At 32.0% G+C, this 15,545-nt stretch overlaps 1 protein-coding gene across 4 annotated transcripts; it reads left to right on the top strand.

Moving 5' to 3' along the window:
* Positions 1 to 677: 677 nt before the first annotated feature.
* LOC139517472 (E3 ubiquitin-protein ligase RBBP6-like) lies at positions 678 to 14,327 on the top strand. 4 transcript variants are annotated; one of them, XM_071308571.1, is made up of 6 exons: positions 678 to 760; positions 5,344 to 6,113; positions 7,060 to 7,596; positions 10,134 to 10,250; positions 11,526 to 11,595; positions 13,340 to 14,327. In XM_071308571.1, the coding sequence occupies exons 2-6, from the start codon at positions 5,381 to 5,383 to the stop codon at positions 14,220 to 14,222; spliced, it is 2,340 nt and encodes a 779-aa protein (XP_071164672.1). In that variant the 5' UTR covers positions 678 to 760; positions 5,344 to 5,380; the 3' UTR covers positions 14,223 to 14,327. The 4 variants fall into 4 exon arrangements, with proteins under 4 accessions (XP_071164672.1, XP_071164670.1, XP_071164673.1 ...); XM_071308569.1 differs by having other exon boundaries at positions 10,134 to 10,280; XM_071308572.1 differs by having other exon boundaries at positions 704 to 764; positions 5,266 to 6,113.
* Positions 14,328 to 15,545: the final 1,218 nt, after the last annotated feature.

The raw sequence follows: 15,545 nt of genomic DNA, 5'->3' as shown, positions 1-15,545 counted from the left end.
CTTGCGTTGTGAAAGCATTTTTGAGATATTATCAGAAAACTGAAAAAAAAACACCAATTTTAATGAATAAAAACCCATTACCCAGAAATTTAAAATCTAAAATTTATAAAAAAAAAAAAAAAAAAAAAAAAAGGGAGCTCACGTCAATAGATATAAACAATTTCCCAAAGTTTAATGAATGGTTAAAGAGTTTATGAGTTAATGTCCGATATGTTGACAACAGACGGACAACAGTATACCATAATACGTTCCGTAAACGAGCGTATAAAAAATATTATAATATATTGAGTAGTAATTTAAACACATTCTAGATACATAAATTAATACTAAAAACATAGTCATAAAAAATGGAATGCATTACAAAGGACTATATCCGTAATAAGAAATACTGATTTGTCAAAGACCGAATTATTTTAATATTTCATTTACTGTTATCTGTTTTTGTCCATTTTAATTCCTTGTAATGTAATATTAATTTTACTTGATACATATAAGCTGTACTGCTTTTAGAATAAATTAAAAATATATATACATTTTCTAACTTACTAGTATTTGCTGAGACTACTATAACGATAAATTGGTAGTGAACAATCTCTGTGTTATAGTAGTCTCGGGTATTTGTGTGTAGAGTTTCTTTCATGTGTTTTACATTTCGGTGTACTAGATATATCATCACCACTCTTCAACGTAAAGTTAAGAAATTACAACAGACTTGAGAGGGAATTTGAAAGTTGTTTGGGAGCCGTTTATTTGTTGAACAGTTTGTATAATTTCTTCTAAGTTTTAATTAATGTCATTTTATGGTACAAAATAATTGGATCGAATAACTAATTGCTTTGAAAGGGTATAGCTGTGCTCCAGGAGCCCTGAGGAGGACATTTTTATATACAAGTTGTTTATGTGCTTTGTCCAATAAAATATTTGAATTTGATATGTAAGCAACATATTTTTGTGATTCAGAATTTACTCAAAATTGTCCAAAATCTGCTCTTCGGGAACGTCTCTATTACTTTGTCAATATTCACACTGAAATCCCGATGAATATAATGCAGTAATGCTAGCGAAAATAACCGAGCTGTAGTTGTTCATGGTTAATCATATATATGTTTTCAACAGATGTAGTACACTGAACGATCTCTTCGCGGTAGCACTCATGTTCGCCATCGAGCGACCTCCCGATTGATATTGACAAATTATATGCCAGGCCAGTTTCGTATGTGTCTAACAATGCAGAGATTTGTTCGTTTGTTGTATTACCGACAACACGAGGAAGCAGATAATGCGCATAGAAGCGATTTCCTGATGATATCAGACGCGACTCCAGTTCCATTATCATGTGGTCTATGAACGCAAAATATAATGAGACTTTCCAATACTGTTTTAGCGTGTTTGCTTTGGGGATTGGCTCTGGTAGTCTGTCGAACACATCGCCTCAGCATACTTTCAACAATATCAAAGGGTACTTATAAATCTAATGTCAATTGGTACATCGCAGTCCAAACAGTTAAACCGTACTCTGTAAAATGTGCCCCGAAACTACTAGAGTTTAACAAATTAAAATCTTGTAATAGATGCAAGTTACTGTTAGTCTTTTCATCTCCAATAAAACTTTAATTTTGAAACCAAATGCAGCAAAAAGCGATTACATACATGTGTTTCCTTTAAACATTTAATTTATAAATTTTTATTTTGCCATATTTTTTGTTTTGCTTGCCGAATTGATGTGCACGCAACTGCGTGTTGGCGTATAGGGAGCTACGCGCCTGTCAGGAATAACCCATTGACGTATAATCCACATATAATGGTATAGACCAATCGGTGTATAATTCTTTGTTTTTCAAAACAAATTATTCCACCAAAATGGAGCATTGTTTTCTTAAAACCATATAATGGTATGAAAACTTGTCAAACATTCCTAGTTTAGTATTGTAACCAAGGATTTGTATACAAATCCTTGTTGTAACATAACATATTGCATTTAATAAATAATTATACTTAAAGTTTCTTCTATTGTTATCTTGTCAATTCTTATTTGGCAAATTTACCTGTAATCACCTGTCAATGGACATCATTACTGTCTGCAGTCATGTGATCATCCTCAATCCTCAATCTTAAGGCCTGTTGGCACGAATTGTCCCAATGTACGGTTTTACTCTCTGGTGCGTTTTCCTCGATGTATTTTCTTCTCTGTGCTTTAAATGAGTACAACTCCAAATAATAATAATAAATAAGCTTTATTTAGAGTCGGCATGGTATATAAAACATAGACAAACATGAGCTTTTAACCGACATATGAAACATTATTTATCAGTACAACATTTATAACAATACAATACATAATATAGTACACATGCAATAACTATCACAGCACAAAAATGAAGCACTAAAAGCAGAATATAAGCATAAGCTACAAATGTAGGTATTAAGACTAAAAGCATATAAGTGTAAACTAGGCATAAAAGCTGGTAAAAATGCATAGCATAAAAATTGAAAAAATTGGATATGATCTAGATGGTAAATAAATTTGCGCAATATATAAACTAAAAGTCTGCACAAACTGTGCACTTACAGTCATTTCCATTCCATGACTTTAAAATATTTTTGAACTGACTAAAATTAGTAATTTTTCTGAAATCATCAGGTAGATCATTCCATAAAACAGCAGCTGTGTATTTAAAAGAGTTCTTACCATAGGTTGATGTTCGGACCCTAGGTATATCTACAATATTAGAATATCTAAAATTATATTTACAATCTTTCAAAACAACTAAATCATGTAAGCATGGTGGTGACAATTTATATAAAATTTTAAAACACCCAATAGCCATGTTACGCATACGTCTTATTTTCAGTGATGGAACCTTTAAAAGTAGTTCATCATATGAACTAACATAGTCTTCATATATAAATCGTAAAGCCCTTTCCTGAATTTTTTCCAATTTGGTGGTGTTATTTTTGTTGCAAAAATGCCATGCCAAAGGACAATAATTAAAATTAGATAAAATAAATGTGTGGAAAATTGTCAGTTTATTCAATGTAGTAAGGTAGCAACCAATGCACTTTAAAACATTCAGTTGTTGGGATGCTTTACAACAAATATTTTTATGTGGTGATTAAAATTAAGTTGATAGTCAATATCAATACCCAAAAGTTTGACAATCTCATCACAGGATATTTTTGCTGACTGTATATTAAAAACAGGCTTTTTTTCAAATGTTTTATTTCCAACTGCAATGGCTTGGAATTTGTCAGGATTTGCCTGCATACAATTAAATCTGAACCAGTCAATTAAAACAGCACTTTCTCTTTCGAGTGTACATAATATATTATCAAAATCATTGTCAGCATAAGACAGAGTATTGTCATCGGCATAATTATACAAGGTACCATGTTCAATAAAATAAAATATGTCGTTAATAAAAATATTAAATAATAGGGGCCCCAAAGGTGAATGGAGCTCTTTGTTAATACTTAACTTTCATTATCAAAAGTCAATCATGGTCAATAGCACAAATGTTTCAACAAAAGAATTGTTGTACACATGCATTCTCAAGAGATGCAGCAGGCTTTGACCAAACTGAAACTTTCGGAGGACTCAATAAGGGTCATGAAATAGGTAGCAAGTTGCAAAATCATGCTCCTATCTAACACTAGCATTTAATAATTACAAAAAACTTGCATTTAGGCCAATTAAAATTAATTGATAGATTTTCATCCCCGCCCGCCCCTCTGAAATCGTCCCGCCCCGATTTTTTTAATTTTTAAAATTTACAATTTCCGGATTTGTTTATCTCCGTTTCCGGTAACCGCCATAAATTTTGCTTCCTTCCAAACTTCCTGTTTCAAATTTCGGTTTTCGTATTACTTCGAGTAATTAAAAAAGATTCTGCAGCTCTATGATGACCAAATCGTCTACTGAGAATAGAGATTGTTCTCAGGATGGGCATTAAATAATCGGGTTACAAGTAATACGCGATGTCCAAGATGGCAAATCGCGGCATGACACAAATTTTTGTGATTTAGAAAACCGGTTGATGACAGATTTTTTTATTGATAAATGACTTTGTGGCAGGAATTTTGAAAATGAATTATACTCAAAGAACACAAATCATGGAACACATTCGTTCAAAAGCATAACTGTATAAATAAAATGACGCAAGCATGAACTTGTTAGATTTATGACAGAATAATAGGGTTCAAAAAGTCGGCAAACATACTATTAGATTTGCCCATGGCTTTTTTTGTTGACAAACAGCACAAACACCTTCGAGCGTCACTGATGAGTCTTTTGTAATGTAGACGAAACGTGCATCTGGTGTATGTACTAAATTTAGTCCTGGTATCTATGATGAGTTTATTTATTCCCAATACCCTCAATAGAGCCATTAAACATCTCCTTTTTGGTCAAGTTCATGTTTTACTTTCTAATTATATTTGGATATAAGAAGAATCATAAAGCACCAACCCATTCGTTTTCAAAACAGTTTCATTTTATTCTGAACTCGTAATTCTTTAGTTGCATATTTGTGTCATTTTATCATGTTTATGGAGACAAAAAATGGTCGCATAAAAAGACACTAAATTTGGTGAAGGTAGTCCCAACTGAAGAGAGCATTCTTCTTTTATGTTTTTGCTGTTTAGGTTTCTAAAGCAGCAATTACATGTAGAACAGTGGTTGCCAGTTAGAGATTTTTGTTCATATTAAGATTTGAAATATAATGTACGATTCCTTATATATGTATATACATAATATAAGCTTTTTATTACACATGCATATTTGAAGAACACGTCACAAGAAGGTTTCATAAGAAATAAAAAAAAAAAAAAAAAAAAAAATCCTCCCACCCGCTCCATTTTTTTCAAAAATTTGGATGAAAATCTACAAATTAATTTTAGTTGGCCTAAACATCAATTGGTCTATACCAATATACCTCAATTGGTGAGGTATAATCCACCAATTGGTTGTTTTTCCTGACCTGTTTAATACGTCAGAATGCATGAAAAATCGCCCCACTGGCAAATCGCTATTTTCTGAAGGCATGCACGAAATCACCAGACTTTTGAAGAACAGTCAAAACAAGGATTATTATTTAGGACATATATTCCATAAATTCTGAAGGGTGAAAAAAATCATACTTAAAGACTATTTTTTGTGTTTTATGAAATTACATGTAATGTATGTGATGAATTTCTTCACACAATATGCTGATTCTTGCACAATACATTTCTTGCTTTCTCCACCAAAAAAAACTGGCTGCCAAGAAGCTCATTTTACACCATCAATCAATCAATGATTATCACCATCTTACATACAATGTATATGAACATGTTTCTTTTTTTCAGATGATGGTAGCATGAACATTGAACTCACACTGTGACAATGGACAACAACCATACATGTATGACAGACTATGTAATACCAGTGTATAATTATCTTGATAGATGTATTGATGAGCTATACCAAAATTCTTCCAACAGTCAGCCAGTCTTAAAATTCAGAAGAAAGTTTAAAACCACACACATTAAAAGTAGCAATTGCAGTAATTCTGTGAAAGGTCAAAACACAAATAAAGTTTCTGAAGTCAATGGGAAAAAATATTTTTCAACTGAAAATAGAAATTTAGAAGATTCAGAAAATGGTAGTCTCTTGTCACACAATGTTTCGATGGAAAAGAAACATTTTTCAAATGAAAACTTAAAGTATGAAAAATACTCAGAAAGTGGTAAACTGTTGCCACAGGCTGTGATGACTAACAGCAAAAAGTTTGACCAACGCAAAGATTTCCAAAAACAAAATATTCAAAAGAATGTAGACAATTCTTACTTACAGCAGTTTGCTGTAAAAAGAGAGGGCAGAATAGGTACTGTAAATACTCAAAAGCTGAAAGGTGACCCTTCATATTTGGAAATAAGCCCTACTAAGTCCAGGATTGAGCCCAAAAAACTTTTTTCTAGATATGAACAGGAAAGTTTCTGTGCTGCAGCTACAGAGAACATTATAAATGTAGATAGCAAGAATCAACAGAAATCTCAAGCAATGGATAGTGAGAATCAACTGAAGTCATATTTTGAACCACATAATTTAAATCAGGTTGCCAACATGCAGCAAAAAGGTAAAATATATCACATACAGATCTATGCAATTTTTGTGTGTTTTTTTTAAAAGCTGTTACGGGGTAATTTTTGCTAACCGTTCTTAAAAAGCTCACCAAATTGATTTATTTACATGGTGGAAGTTTTACATTATTTGTTATAACACTTTGAATGTACAAAGAGTGGTCAATTATATGGTATACAATGTACATTTGTACTTTTTTTTTTTATTCATTTCAAATTATAACTTATAAAAGAATAGCAATATGTGGTATGATTGCCAATAAGAAAACTATGTACAGAATGATGTACAGTACCCAAGACCAAACTGCAAAGGATGATGATGTACATGTAAACATCAATAGGTCATTGCACAGCCTTAAATGTTCAACAATAAACAATGAGTCATATAATAAGCTATAAACAAGATAAAATGTCCTGGCATTGCTAAATTCTTAACAAATCCAAATAATTTAATTTTGGATGTTACATGTCTTCTGGTTGGCTGACAGTGTGTTGTCTATCAGCTCATAGACATAATTTTGTCATGTGACCATTTTGTCATCAACATTTTTTCATGATTATTCTGGCTTAAAACAGAATTTAGAATTTAATTATAAAGAATGACTGTTACTTTTTTCTGTCTATTTGAAATCACATAAAAAATGTGATGCACACTTTAAAATAACATGATACACAGGTTATTCAGTGTGCACCAAGTTTTTGATGTGATTTCTTCATAGACAGAAAAAATTTACAGTCATTCATTAAAGAGAAAACCAACAACCTCATTTATTTTTTGATAAATAAACACGAGAAAAGATACATATTTTGTGTGACTTTTGTACAATTAACTTACTGATCTATAATGTTAATGTTTATATTGAAGTATTTTATACATTGTTATGGTACATGTATATGAAATATTATTTGACATTTCAATGCCTTATACATTTTTTCTACCAGATCTACCTAGGCTGAAAGAAAATGACTTGATTAATTTGAGTTTTGACATGTTGTTGGAAAATGCCAGCAAACCCACAAAATTACCAGATTTTAAGTTCAGATTGAAAAGTAAATCAAGAAGTTTGCCTATTTGTAAAGTTGACCAGGATTTTATAAATACTACAGAACAGACATGGTTAGAATCAAGAAGTTTGACTATTTCTAAAGTTGAGGAGGATTTCAAAAATACAATTGGGAAAACACACTTAGATACAAGAAGTTTGCCTATTTGTAAGGTTGACCCAGCTTTTAAAAATGCCACAGAGCCAACACGATTAGAATCACATGGTTTGCCTATCTTGAGTGCTGCTGATGCTGAAGAACATACTACAGATTTAACACCATTAAAGTCTAAATGTTTGCCTTTGTGGAAGGTTGGCCATGCTGTTGAAAGTACTGCAGAGCCAACATTGTTTAAATCAAGAAGTTTGCCTACCTGTAATCTTGACCAGACTAGTACTGTTGAAAGTAATACACAACAAAAATCAAAAAACAATTGTAAGTGTCTCGGGTTGATGACCAATTTTGAGTCAATTATATTTTCTCTGCACAATAATTTTCAGATTTCACATGTCCATCTAACATGTTTTTCTGACAACAACTTCATTTTCATGGTTCATTGATCAAGCTGTTAATGATACATTGTATGACCTTTTATTAGGTCATTGTCAGGTGAATATGTCAACCTAACAAGATACATCAAGACCTCATGGTTAATAGATGAATATTTACCATTTGTGTTAGACCCTATGTGTAGTCAAGGTTGTTAAACACCCCCTAGTAGTATATCAATATTATTTTGTTTAGAACATGTATCTCTCTAAGATTTTCACCATAGTATTCAGTAATCATCAATAAGCAAACAAAGCATTCCAGCATGTCTTCTTTTCCTGTTATGTTCTGCTGTAGTTGTTACTTGGAAAGTATTTGAAAGTTACTGTGATTTTCAGTATAATATGTTTACAGTTGTTGCTTTTTGAAATTGACATTAATTGTGTACCGGTATGTTATATATGATAAAGGAGTATTTATTATACGACCGCAAATTTTGAAAAAATTTTCGTCGTATATTGCTATCACGTTGGCGTCGGCGTCGTCGTCGTCGTCCGGCGTCCGAATACTTTTAGTTTTCGCACTCTAACTTTAGTAAAAGTGAATGGAAATCTATGAAATTTTAACACAAGGTTTATGACCACAAAAGGAAGGTTGGTATTGATTTTGGGAGTTTTGGTCCCAACATTTTAGGAATTAGGGGCCAAAAAGGGCCCAAATAAGCATTTTCTTGGTTTTCGCACTATAACTTTAGTTTAAGTTAATAGAAATCTATGAAATTTTGACACAAGGTTTATGACCACAAAAGAACGGTTGGGATTGATTTTGGGAGTTTTGGTCTCAACAGTTTAGGAATTAGGGGGCAAAAAAGGGCCCAAATAAGCATTATTCTTGGTTTTCGCACAATAACATTAGTTTAAGTAAATAGAAATCAATGAAATTTAAACACAATGTTAATGACTACAAAAGGAAGGTTGGTATTGATTTTGGGAGTTTAGGTCCCAACAGTTTAGGAATTAGGGGCCAAAAAGGGACCCAAATAAGCATTTTTCTTGGTTTTCGCACCATAACGTTAGTATAAGTAAATAGAAATCTATGAAATTTAAACACAAGGTTTATGACCATAAAAGAAAGGTTGGGTTTGATTTTGGGAGTTTTGGTCCCAACATAATAAGGGGCCCAAAGGGTCCAAAATTAAACTTTTGTTTGATTTCATCAAAATTGAATAATTGGGGTTCTTTGATATGCTGAATCTAACTGTCATGACTGTGTATGTAGATTCTTAACTTTTGGTCCCGTTTTCAAATTGGTCTACATTAAGGTCCAAAGGGTCCAAAATTAAACTTAGTTTGATTTTGACAAAAAATGAATCAGTTAGGTTCTTTGATATGCTGAATCTAAAAATGTACTTAGATTCTTGATTATTGGCCCAGTTTTCAAGTTGGTCCAAATCGGGGTCCAAAATTAAACTTTGTTTGATTTCATCAAAAATTGAATAAATAGGGTTCTTTGATATACCAAATCTAACTGTGTATGTAGATTCTTCATTTTTGGTCCTGTTTTCAAATTGGTCTACACTAAAGTCCAAAGGGTCCAAAATTAAACTTAGTCTGATTTTAACAAAAATTGAAATCTTGAAGTTCTTTGATATGCTGAATCCAAAAATGTACTTAGATTTTTTATTATGGGCCCAGTTTTCAAGTTGGTCCAAATCAGGATCTAAAATTATTATATTAAGTATTGTGCAATAGCAAGTCTTTTCAATTGCACAGTATTGCGCAATGGCAAGAAATATCTAATTGCACAATATTGTGAAATATCAAATTTTTTTTTAATTAGAGTTATCTTTCTTTGTCCAGAATAGTAAGCAAGAAATATCTAATTGCAAAATATTGTGCAATAGCAAGATTTTTTTTAATTGGAGTTATCTTTCTTTGTCCAGAATCAACTTAAATCTTTGTTATATACAATATACAATGTATATTCACTTTTTACTACCAACTGATAAATTAAAATAATCTTTACCATTCAGTGATAACAAGCAGTTTTTTTACATCTTAATATTTTATGATGTATTTAAATGAGTAGTTATTGTTGCAAACTCCATTAGAAATTTTAATTGAGATTAGTTTTGGAATAAGGGAAAGGGGGATGTGATTAAAAAAATTGGGTTCAATTTTTCTCATTTGAAATTTCTTAAATAAAAAAGAAAATTTCGTCAAACATTTTTTTGAGAGGATTAATATTCAACAGCATAGTGAATTGCTCTAAGAGAAACAAAAATTTTAAGTTCATTAGAACACATTCATTCTGTGTCAGAAACCTATGCTGTGTCAACTATTTAATCACAATCCAAATTTAGAGCTGAATCCAGCTTGAATGTTGTGTCCATACTTGCCCTAATCGTTCAGGGTTCAACCTCTGCGGTCGTATAAAGCTACGCCCTGCGGAGCATCTGGTTTTTTAATTAATGTTTGTTTCAGATGAGATTGTTCATGTTCCAGGTTCATGTGAGAAAGCAGATAGTGACACAGGAAGTGATAAATCTGGGATAACATCTGATAGACAAAGAAACTCAATAATTACATCTGTTAGACAAAGTAACTCAATAATAACATCTGCTAGACAAAGTAACTCAAAAATTACATCAATCTGCTAGGCAAAGATACACAATATTTACATCTGCTAGACAAATTAATTTAATAATTACATCTGCTAGACAAAGTAACTCAATAATGACATATGCTAGACAAAGTAACTCAATAATTACATCTGCTAGACAATGTAACTCAATAATAACATATGCTAGACAAAGTAACTCAATAATTACATCTGCTAGACAAAGTAACTCAATAATAACATCTGCTAGACAAAGTAACTCAATAATTACATCTACTAGACAAAGTAACTCAATTATAACATCTGCTAGACAAACTAACTCAATAAATACATTTGCTTGACAAAGTAACTCAATAATTACATGTGTTTCTTAAATACACCTGTACAGTTTGAAAAGTATGGAAGAATACAAATTAACAGCTTAATTAAATAAAGAAATGAAGAAGAAGGAAGTATGGGGGATTCAATGTTAGTTGGATATTGTTGGTATAGGCTAGAATTTGTCAATTTGCTAAAGGCTTTTGGAGATTTTTGAAAGACAATGAAATAAAATGTCCATGCAAATGCAACATTTCATCAAACCACGAAAATTGATATCCAAGAAAATAAATGAATCCACAGTATATGTCACTGTCTAATAGACTGAAACCACAGTATATGTCACTGTCTAATAGCTATATATATAGACTGACATATACTGTGGATTTATTTTAAATCAGTTTTTACAAGGGGGACATAAATAGTCTCAACTTACCTTTAGGAAAACTGCTTTTAGATGAATAAACTGAAAAGATATTTGTGTATGCAGTATATATGGTAAAGGAAAAGCTTTATTTTCAATTGCATCATTTCAATTTTCAGCCAGTGAGATAACGTTAATATATATAGCTCGTAATCTTATTGTTTGTTCAGAATTTTAAAATCATTTTTTAAAATGCAACAACATTTTTTCAGCAGCCAATTCTACATGCATATCCAGGACAATACTATGTTAATTAAGTACGAATTTACCCTGTTATGTACTAGAATAACATGTTGAGCAGGATTGTTTGCCAAATTGACAGCAAATATTTTATGATTTTGTGTTTAAAATGTCTTGAGATATAACCCACAATGAAGATGTGCACACACTACCACTGATTATCTGAGAAGAAAAATTGAAGGCATATCAACAATCATATATATATAATATTTCATGATTTCAGTAAAAATTAATCACATTACAGTTTTTGTATTTGAATTTTTACTATTTTCAGGAAAGAAAGATGATAACTCACCACACATTCCAAGAGGGAAGTTAGAGGACAGAATTAATTCAAAACCTAAGTAATTTTTTTTTTATGCCATCCTTAACTTTGTGAAAATGCTTTGATGTCTGGGGACTAGTTGGAGTAGTGGGAGTAGTGGGACATAAGACGTCAGTTATTATACAAAAATTTGAAATCTTTGACAGTGGCGGATCCAGAAATTATCATAAGTGGGGGCCCACTGACTGACCTAAGAGGGGGCCCGCTCCAGTCACGCTTCAGTGATTCGCTATATAAGCAACCAAATTTTTTCCCAAAAAGGGGGGGCCAGGCCCCCTGGCCCCCCCCCCTAAATCCGCCACTGTTTGACCCCGACTTGCGGCAGATAAGATCTGAAAAGTGTAGGTGTAGTTTTATGACATTATGGCTTGAAGCTGATGCTCTTGTTCTCTGTTTAGTTTATTCAATGGGACCTTTAAATTTCTTGGAAGAGAAATCTATCACTCACTGATTAATTTACCTGAACAAAAAATTGAACTGTCAATGATGGAAATACATGTACAAATAAGTAATTATGCAACTGCATGTGATGTTGTATTTATTCAATCAAAAACACATTTTCAATTTGTTTGATATAAACACTGATTTAAAAATTTAAAGTTGATTTCTGATCAAATTTCAACATTTTACCTATTAAAATGTTCTTTTTATGCCCCACCTACGGTAGTAGAGGGGCATTATGTTTTCTGGTCTGTGCCTCCGTTCGTCCGTCCGTCCGTCTGTGCCTCTGTTCGTCCGTCCGCTTCAGGTTAAAGTTTTTGGTCAAGGTAGTTTTTGATGAAGTTAAAGTTACATCAACTTGAAACTTAGTACACATGTTCCCTATGATATGATCTTTCTAATTTTAATTCCAAATTAAAGTTTTGACCCCAATTTCACGGTCCACTGAACATAGAAAATTATAGTGCGAGTGGGGCATTCGTGTACTATGAACTTGTTTTTAGTCTGTTCATAAGTAAAAACTTGAAATGATAATGTTTAAATAAAGGTCTTCATAAATGTATTCTTTATAACTGAACAACAGCAAAAAACATGTAAATTCTTTAAAACATAAATGCATGCAGTAGTTAAAAAAAAAATCAGAAATAAACTTTTAATAATTATTAATCAGTGCATATATTGAACAGATTGAAAATATATTATTGATATTGAATAAATACTGTATCACATACAGTTTATGTGAGTTTATACATGTATTTCAGTGAACAAAGAAGATATTTTTTTGGTCAGGCAAATTAATCAATGAGTGATAGATTTCTCTTGGAAGAAATTTAAAGGTCCCATCAAATAAATTATACAGAGAACAATACCTGTTAAATTTGTTCAATGGGACAATAGAACTTACAAAAGTTTAAATGGACAGGTAACTTGCAGGTGAATCTATGGAAAACTATGATAGAGTTCGCAATATATGTAGTACACCTTTAGCTTTCAAGTCTAGTATTATCTAAATTCCTATTACTTGGTGTTTTATTAAGTTATCCAAAATGTGTTTTTATGTAATCACATAACTTTAGAGAAATAACAATGCATTAACTTTTTAGTTATATATGTAGCTGCATGTTCGGATCTGTAAGGTTGAAATTTTGCATATACCAATGAACTGATACTCTTATGCTTAGTATAGGCAAACTCAAATAATGTTTACACAATTACTACTATGAACATGTCTAAAAATACCATTCAAGTAACAGTATATGTTTATGTTGGACAAGCCTTCGTGTAAAATTTTTATCATATATCAATATTGTTCTTTATTCTAGAAACCATAAAGACATGCATAGAAAATGTAAAGCTAGTAGGAAAGAAGAGGATGCCTTAAACAGAAGACCTAGAGTCAGTGACGGATCAAAACAACATGCAATGAAAACAGATCGTCTTCATGGTCATAGCTCAAGACACAAAAGAAGACATGATAAAGAGTATAGAGAAAAGCTTTCATACAGAATCAAGAAACATCAAGAAAAATCCAAACATAGAAAACATGATGGTAAAACATCAGAAAAATCACTAACAAGTGATATCACAATAAGAATTGACAAAGATTTCAAAGCATGCGATAGTGTTAGAAAAACAAGTCAAAAGGTTGTTTCTTTAGAAAATAAAATAGACGGCAATAAAATAGATAAACCATTTCTCACAAGACCATATTCTAAAAGTTCAATAGAAGACAAGGCCAGTCACAAAGGTAGTAGAAATGGCAATACAAAATATTCATATGATGAGAAGAGTAAGAAAAGGGGAAGTTTTGAAAAATCCTATTTACGTAGAGACCATAAAGAGGCAAAATCATACAACAAGAATTACCGTACAGATAAACATAGGAGGACTAGAGGAGCTGTGAAAAATATACAGGAACAACAAAAAAGGACAAAAGAATTGACAACAGTTTATCAGAACATGCAAGATAAAATCTTACAAAAACATTTAGAGGATGTCCGTACAACCAATAATGTGTATGATTGCTTGCATGTTATGGATGAAAAAGTGGATTTAATATCTAGTGAAGATGATGTGTTACCAAAATCACAAGCCACAGAATGGTCCAATGGAGAAAAGCAATACAGTTTATCAAACAATAACCAATCAAAACACGGCTTTCATTATGGAGGAATCTGGAAATCTATAACTAGAGAGAAAGTTTGATTCCCAAATGGAATATATGTGCACATTGAAATGAATTATATTGACATGTATATAATGCTTATTTATACAATTTATAAAAGATTAAAACAGTCATGAATCCAGAAATTTGCATTAGATGGGGCCTGCTGACTGCCTAAGAGGTGGCCTGCTCCAATCATGTTTCAGGGATTAATAATTAATAATTTTATAACAAAAGAGGAGGCTGGGCCCCCTCTAAATCCACCTCTGTTAAATGCAGTTGATGTTTAAAGGAAAATTGACATGCAAATTATCTTTTCTGTCAAATGAAAATCACAAAAAAGAATTAGTACAAAAATTTAATTCATGGATTTTAAATTTTTTCCATTTAAAATGATTTTGGATAGCTTAAATGCTGTAAAATTCGTTTAAAGTTTCATTTATAGTTTGAAAGGTAGAAAAGCTGGATAGTCTGTATCAGGTATACAGATGCTTTATGGTCTGATTAGATGTGATTGTTTGGCATATGCCACTTGTCATTTGCCTTATTTTTAGCTTGTATGGCAAAAGGGCCAAGTAAGAGTTTCTAATCTCTTGGCTAATTGTTGTCCCTCTGCATTGTTAACTTTTGTAATAATCTTCTCCTCTGAAACTACTTTGTCAAATTTTAACAAAATTTGACCACACTCTTCATTGAGCATGTTTTAAAGTATCTAAACCCCCCTGCATGAAGAATTTTATTACTATTGTCTCACCTGTGAAGAAAGTCACGGTATGCGAGACATAGGTATTACTATCCGGCGGCATTGAAAGTATTGGTATAGAGCTTTATATTTCAGAAGGTACAACACCTGAGTGTTTCATATCTGGTATGCAGATACTTCAAGTTACTAAATTTCCACCAATCAGATATCCATTGTCCTTGACTTCATTTTCAGGGTTCAGCAACTTGTATATAGGTTCCTTGCAACATCTATGTCAGACAGAGTTCACCTGACCTCGACCTCATTTCACGGATCAGTGATCAAAGCTAAAGTTACATGATGAGGTCAGTTTCTCAAATACTATAATAAGCAGTAGGTCAACTATACATTTTATTTGGTGTATGGAATGATTGTAATGGGTACATGTCAGTCTGGCAGGTGTTGTCTGACCTTGACCTCATTGTTATTGTTCATATGGCAATGCTAAGTTTATTCGAGTGCTACCGATATAAGCAATAGGCCAACTATATTTGGTGAATTGAATGGTTAAGAAGGTGTACATGTCTGTCTGCAGGTACAATGTATCATCTGACCTTGACCTCATCTTTATGGTTCAATGGACAATGTTAAGTTTTTGTGTTTTGGTCTGGATTTGTTTTAT

Source organism: Mytilus edulis, chromosome 3 (assembly GCF_963676685.1).
Source record: "Mytilus edulis chromosome 3, xbMytEdul2.2, whole genome shotgun sequence".
Classification (NCBI taxonomy): Eukaryota; Metazoa; Mollusca; class Bivalvia; order Mytilida; family Mytilidae; genus Mytilus; species Mytilus edulis.
The sequence above is the reverse complement of the archived record's forward strand: the minus strand, read 5'-3'. Positions and strand labels throughout refer to the sequence as shown.